Here is a 7,349-nt window from a genome sequence, read left to right as displayed (position 1 = left end):
TCCTACCATAAATATATCAAAACTTAATTTCTGATTAGTAATATGCATTGCTAAGAACTTCATTTGGACAACTTTAAAGATGATTTTCTCAATATTTAGATTTTTTTGCACCCTCAGATTCCAGATTTTCAAATATTGTCCGATCCTAACAAACCATACATCAATGGAAAGCTTATTTACTCAGCTTTCAGATGATGCATAAATCTAAATTTTGAAACATTGACCCTTATGACTGGTTTTGTGCTCCAGGGTCACATTAATGTGAGTGTGTTTGATTTCAGTTGCTGAGGTGGATGGGAACACGTTCTGGCGTCATCCGTTCAGCAGTCTGTGTAGCCCGCGGCAGCTGGAGGAGTTCATCGTCATGGACATCGACATTATCAGAGGTCAGCGGTTAGGAGCCGGCGCCGGTCTCACGTCCAATAAGGTAAGAGACGTCAGGTGTGCAAGTAACAACACCTACATACTCCAATAAACTAGAACTGCTCCAGCTGTGCTCTTCAGGGCTGCACGATGATGGTTAAACGGTTCAACATGATTATTGTGTTAAAAAATCTCACAAATCAAAAGAACGTCAACTTGCATGGTTTGCTTGCAGATTTAATCACAGCGAACAGCGCAAACAACCCTGTGAAAGAAAACAGATTGGATGCATTACACTTTTATTGGAGCAGAATATCTTCGTAGAGATTGCTAAACTTTTTGCCTAATGTTGAGATAGTTGCCAGGTTGGGAATATTAAGTAAACCATTTGGCAGAAAATTATCGATTTAAGAGAAAAGCTCTGATTGGGGGATTTAAAGGGATAGTTCACCCAAAAATGAAAATTAGCCCATGGTTTACTCACCCTAAAGCCATCTTAGGTGTGTTTGACTTTCTTCTTTGAGACGAATACAATCAGAGTTACATTAAAAACAACTTCCAAGCTTTATAATGGCAGTGAATAGGTGTTTTTTTTTTTTCATTAGTCCAAAAGAAGTCCAATAAAGTGCATCCATCCATCATAAAAAGTGCCTCACACGGCTCCGGGGGTTAATAAAGGCCTCCTGAAGCGAACCGATGTGCTTTTGTAAGAAAAATACCCATATTAGAAACCGTAATCTCTAGCTTCCGCTAATTGTCGTACGCTACAGTTAGCGGAACCCATATTATGGATGCGCTTTATTGGACGTCTTTTGGACTATTGAAAAATAACACCCATTCACTGCCATTAAAAAAATATCCTGGCTCTTCCAAGCTTAATAATGTAACTCTGATTGTATTCGTCTGAAAGAAGAAAGTCATACACTCCTGGGATGTCTTGAGGGTGAGTAAATTATGGGCTAATTTTCATTTTTGGGTGAACTATCCCTTTAAGCTCTTGACATCTGGCAACTGCAGCCATGAAAAATGTGCCAAAGTGCCCAATTAATATGAAACGCTTTCAGGATAAATAAGCAGCGGGCATTATGCTTAATACATCAAGAGAAGCAGAAATTGCAATCACAATTAAAATGCGATTTATCATGTATCCCTATTGTTCTTCATGCAACGGTTTATTCAAAGTCCAGTTATTGAGATTGAAACGGTTCATGAAATGTGAAGTAATGTTTTTGCACAATGTAATAGAAGTTTGGGGGAAAAAATCCTTTTTATTCTGTATAGAGTGAAAGTGTTTTTTAAATGCTGGTAACTGGTTAATGTTAATTTTGTTCCAATCCAAAGACTTCTTTAAATGATTATTCAGCTAGACTGTGTTCAGGATACTCTGTATCATTAGGCATTATGTTCATCATAATCCTGTCAGATGCATTTCATATGGATGTGTTTCTTTAAGCTTTCCTTGTCTAAGAGCACAGAGGCACAGAAGCTCATCTGAAGACAGAATGATGTGCTTTAGTGTGACTTGCGCTAACAGGACAAATGGATTTGGTACGTTTGATTGTACTTTTGCAAATCCAGTGACGTGTGTGTGTGTGTGTGTTTGCAGCACACGTTGGCTGAGGTCTGGGTTCAGAAGACGTCAGAGATGGACTCCAGTCATCAGTATCACTGCAGAACGTTCCTGGGTCACCTGCTGAACATTGGAGACCTGGTGCTGGGGTCAGTTCACATGCGTCACATCGCTTCAGTGATTTAATGCATGAAAACAGGTCTATGAGTTGATTGTAACATGCTTTTGTTTTTACCCCAGCTTTGATTTTGCCAATGCCAATATCAATGATGAGTTCCTCAATAAGATGAACCCTCACCACGTTCCTGACGTGGTAAGACTTTACATCTTTACATCGCTTTACATCTTTACAACTCATGTGCATGTAAATGATGTGCAGTACAAATACAGTGGCCATAAAAACTTAAACACTTCTGTATGGCATTGGATTACATTTTTTAAAAATTTGCAAAGAAACACTGCATAAGCTTTTGTTTAATATCATTAATTAAATTTTTTGCTTTTATTTTTTATATGAACAAACTAAGATTATTAAAAACCCATGACCGTGGCAGAAAAACATGGACAGAACCATGTTCTGCGGAATCCAGTCATAAAAATATAATTTAGTGTGTAACGCAGAATGTCACGCAATTTGCCAGATTTTGGATGAATAAATCAAAAGTAGGTCTGTACGCTTAAATCAAAATGTGATATTAAAATATATAATGCCTTAAGAATACCCTTATAATGTATCATAAATACGGGCTTCATAGAAAGTGTTATTAAAATATGAATTCTGCGCGTCTCTGAGTGAATGAATGGCGCAGACGTGCGGCTTCGTTTCGTGCCACCTGAATAATATGAGCACATGAACACAAACAATCTCTAGAACTGCTCTGAGAGTCACTTCATGAGCATTTTACTGTTTCTTTTGATAAAAACTATCGTCATATCATATACAAACAGAAACTTAAGTCTTCACAGCAACCTGTCAAAATAAGAGTTCGGTTTAACTTGAAGAAACTGTGACAAATATATTATTAATGCCTTGATAGTACTACTACTACTATTAAAAATATTATTAAAACCATTTTTATTAAGGAATAATCAAAATTTTTCTTCCATGTTTTAATTATAACTATAAACCTCTGTTTGTGCATAACTTTGTTTGCCAAAAAGGAAGGCTTTGTTTAATTTTCATTTAATTAAAAGATAAATTAATGTTTTATGCCTTCATATATTTACCAGAAAAATGTAAATGTTTACAACACAGTATTTAAAAAATGAAATAAAAATAAATAAAATAATAAATTATTTTTAAAATCAGTTAATTACAGGTGCTTTTGATTATTAAAATTTAATTAAACCATTAAAATGGAATCCAGAAAATTAAAATGGAAAAAACACAGAATTTGGTAAAAAGAAAATAAATAAAACCGAATTTGTGATAAAAATAGGGCCCTAAAAATGTCATTTTTGTTAAACTTTTAATAAATTGTTGTTAAATTGTATAAGTTTCATGATTTCAATTATACATGCTTTTTGATTAATACAATTTAATTTAACCATTAAAACAAAAGTCCAGAAAAAAAAACGGAATCCAGAAAAATAAAAATGGGAAAAAAATTAAATGGAATTTGGTAAAAAATTAAACGTATTTCATAGGGCCGTACTACAGGAATATGTTGAATGTGAGCATGAGCATGTGCTGCTGGTGTTCAGGTGCTGATAAAGAAGAGTTATGACCGCATGAAGAGGATGAAGAACCGAGTGTGGAAGCTGAGGGAACTGGACCGAGAGAGAGACGCTACAGACACCGATGATGAGAGGTGAGTGACCTCCGAGAGGAGATGGGAACGCCTCTCTTACCCCCCCAAATTCTCATTATTGTATAATGCAAAAAAAAAAAAACATTATTATAAAACCGATAGTTCCGGTGCTTGATTCTGATTGGCTGAGCTGCGTTCGAAGCTGTTGTAAATGACTCTACAAACATACACCTTTGTTTACGTTTGTGTGTTGCTCGGTAGGGATGCAACGATTATAGATTTTGTTGGTACGATTATTGTCTGAGGAATAATCACGGTTTTACGATTATGACGATTATTATGCATTTACTCATTTCCCAACATTACTAATGTATAAAATCACATGAACACTCTTTAGATATTAAAGTGTTATTTATTGCTGGCTTTTGAAACAGAAATAACACAGTAACCAACAATACAGCACAAAATAATAATAAACAAAAGACAAACAAAAGTCCATCTCTCCCACTGGAATTAAAAAAGTGCTCGGCAACCACTTTGTTGGAACCACAACTGTTTCTGAGGAACTACATTGTTTGGTGGAAGAATACTGTTTTTATTAATATCATTACACTTTATTGGCTCTGTTTTATTTTGTGAAACCTTACTACGTGTATGGAATAACCGTTTTATAAAAGCAATAATCCCCGTGAAGCCGTAGTTTACAGTGATTTTATAACAGCTCCGCTTCGCGTCGTACCTAACAACGGTGCTTAGCTGTTATATATTCTCTGTAAACCATGGCTTCATGGGGCTTATTGCTTTTATAAATCATAGTTGTATTTTCAATGCAATAGATAAAAATTGCAGTGAGGAGAATTTAAATGGAATTATTGAGAAAAGTAACACGTTGAGCCCTGTTCACATGCAATGCAAGTAAACCGTGCTAACAAGACTTTATTAACAAATCGGATTATTCTGTGGCAGTGACATCAAAACGTAATAGCTTGTGAATCTGACTCAGAGAACTATGTGATTTGTGATGCTGAAGCCCCAGAGGTTTCCAGGATGTCAGCGGGAAACTTCTGCTTGAATTTTCCTCTAATGCCATTACGGATGCATCACGTCTAACTCCGCTGCAAGAGATGAAATCACATTTTTATCATTTCTTGGGTCAGGAAAGAGAGTGTGTGATATATTCTCTACCGCGAAACACTTGCCGGATGCACGTAAATTCAGTAATCCGACAGGCTAAGGTAGGGCTGGGCGATAAATTAAAATTAAAAGGTATCTTTCTTTTTGGAGTCAATTGTGAACAAATAAGTTGTTTACACATTCATTCTCAAGGTCTAACAAACAAGTGGAGAACATTTCCTTCCCCATTCATGCTAAATGAATATTGTGATAAAAAAAAATTCCTGTGGTAATATTTGTGGCCTTAACCCGTTATTTCTTTATCCGGAGTAAATATGACCCCACACACACTGTACGCTTATTAAGGCTAATCGGGTAAAAAAAAAAAAAGAACATGCATATAAACATGCTCCGTGTTAGCTCATGTTCACTAATGAATTAACTAATGTTGAGACCTAATGAGACCTTACTGTAAAGTGTTATGTAATATTTAAGAGGAAAACTTCAGTGGCTTTAATAAGATGGTAAACTTGAAGCTATCTTTGTTCTATTGCTTTGTTTTCATTTTATTACTTTTATCTTTATTTACTTAAAATGGCATGTAGCCTTAAATTATTTCTTATTATTGATTAGCTTTAATATTTTAATTAAACATGTGACTTCAGTTCATTAGAATAGATTAAAGGAGTGTTCAAAAGCAAATGAGTGTTTCCTGTGGTACTGAAATTATCGTTTTAGTATAACAAAACAGCTTAAATTATAATTGAAACGTCAATTTAGAATGTAAATCAATCATTATTCTTTCTGATTTAACTTGTGGCCTGTTTGATGGTAATCATAGACAATACACTGAATTCCTGGAGGACCTGGAGGAAGATGAGATGCTGAGGAAGAACGTCAACATCTTCAGAGGTGAAGAAACACACCACTGACGACGCATCTCTTGAGTGAATATTCTCACTGTGCTCATATCAGAATCATTCTGCCTGTACAGATGCTTCAAAGATCCCTGTGGAAAGTGAGCCGGATGACGACGGCGCTCCCAGGATCTCTCTGGCGGAGATGATGGAGGATCTGAGCCTGAGCGACGCCAACGGTGGAGCAGGAGCTGATATGATGACTGATTAATATACAGCACCTCAGAACAGGGCAGGTGTCAGCTAAAACTAGTCTTTAAGAGAGATGCATTTCCTAATGTGCCGGTGCGGTGATGCAGTAAATAAAACATCTAAACCGTCTCTGTATGGCAGGTGGTTGAGAAATAAGACGAATGGTTGACTCAAAAAATGAAAATGCTGTCATTTACTCGTCCTCATGTCTTTAAAAACCTAAAGACTTCCTTTATTCTGCCGAACAGAAAATGAGTTTGGTTAATGAACATCCAGTTGCGTGAGATCAGTGGCAGCATATAGTGAATGACTTGAATTGAATTTTGTCAATTTTAGTGCAGACTTATTTATGGATCATGCATTCTGGAACAAGGACAGCATGGATCTCATCCCGTACAAACTGGCTAGTCTGCTTCAGAAGTCGCCATATTGATTTCATACAGGTTTGGGTCAAATCTGGACAGGCTCTTGGTTGGGGTGTAAGAGGCATTCACAGGGTTCCCACGCTTCTTGAAAGTACTTGAAAGTGCTTGAATTTCAGGCATATGGATTCAAGGCCTGGAAAGTACTTGAAAACAAACATAGGTCCTTGAAAGTGCTTGAATTAAATTTGAAATAAATTTTGTTTATGGCGCTATTTAAAAAATTGTCCTATATGTTCTGTCAAAGACAGAACAAGCGGCACTAATGATTGGGGGTGGAGATGGGGGAGCGCGAAAAAAAAACTTGATTACCCATTCATAAAGATTTCATTCCTGAATGAATCAGCCGTTCAAACGAATCAATTGAATGAATGATTCAGTGACTTACCGCCACCTGCTGGTGGATTTAGTTTAATTTTTAGCATATAAATTCAGTTATTTAAATCATTTAATATTTCTGTATTCAAACTTTTATATTTAAAACATTAATCTCCACATGAATGTATGAATTTAACTGCACCCATGCCCCCTCTGAGCCTACTCCTGTAAGTCACTTTAAGGAGTCAAATGTCAGCTCGTATTAGGATGGCTAATTTTTTATATGAATTTTGTATTATTTTTCAGAAGGTGCTCCTATTTTATTTTTTTTAATTAGGAGGACAAGCGCTCCTAAAAAGAAAAGTAAGCATAGTGTATCAGAGAAAGCTGAGAGTGTATCAGTATATTAGATCCGTGCATGAGGTCTTAAAGAGACAGCAGCCTAAATAAACCTGTTGCTGCCTTTCATTATACAGTGAAGACTATCCAGTGTTATTTTACAGTTTAACTTAGGCCATGTCCACACGTACACGTGTATTTTTATAAACAGAGTTTTTCCTCCTTCCGTTTTTAAAATAATCTCCGTCCACATGAAAACGCAAACGCGTGGTCCAGGAGAAATAGTCCTGCCACCACAGCTGGAAAAAATCCTAGAGGAAACACTGCATGCATTTAATAAAATTAGAAAAATGCATTTACAAAG

General features: G+C 36.1%; 1 protein-coding gene across 2 annotated transcripts in view; it reads left to right on the top strand.

The window, feature by feature from the left end:
- Positions 1-6,429, top strand: part of LOC107720439 (60S ribosomal export protein NMD3-like) — a 14,928-nt gene extending 8,499 nt beyond the window's left edge. Inside the window, exons 12-16 of one of the 2 annotated variants that reach the window (XM_016528136.1) lie at positions 1,970-2,082; positions 2,174-2,246; positions 3,638-3,744; positions 5,639-5,709; positions 5,792-6,429. In XM_016528136.1, the coding sequence (XP_016383622.1) occupies positions 1,970-2,082; positions 2,174-2,246; positions 3,638-3,744; positions 5,639-5,709; positions 5,792-5,925 (498 nt within the window). In that variant the 3' untranslated portion in view covers positions 5,926-6,429. The remainder of the gene's footprint in view (positions 1-1,969; positions 2,083-2,173; positions 2,247-3,637; positions 3,745-5,638; positions 5,710-5,791) is intronic. The other variant, XR_001637616.1, reaches the window with a different exon arrangement.
- Positions 6,430-7,349: the final 920 nt, after the last annotated feature.

This window comes from Sinocyclocheilus rhinocerous, unplaced genomic scaffold (assembly GCF_001515625.1).
Source record: "Sinocyclocheilus rhinocerous isolate Xijiao unplaced genomic scaffold, SAMN03320098_v1.1 scaffold601, whole genome shotgun sequence".
Classification (NCBI taxonomy): domain Eukaryota; kingdom Metazoa; phylum Chordata; class Actinopteri; order Cypriniformes; family Cyprinidae; genus Sinocyclocheilus; species Sinocyclocheilus rhinocerous.
The sequence above is the reverse complement of the archived record's forward strand: the minus strand, read 5'-3'. Positions and strand labels throughout refer to the sequence as shown.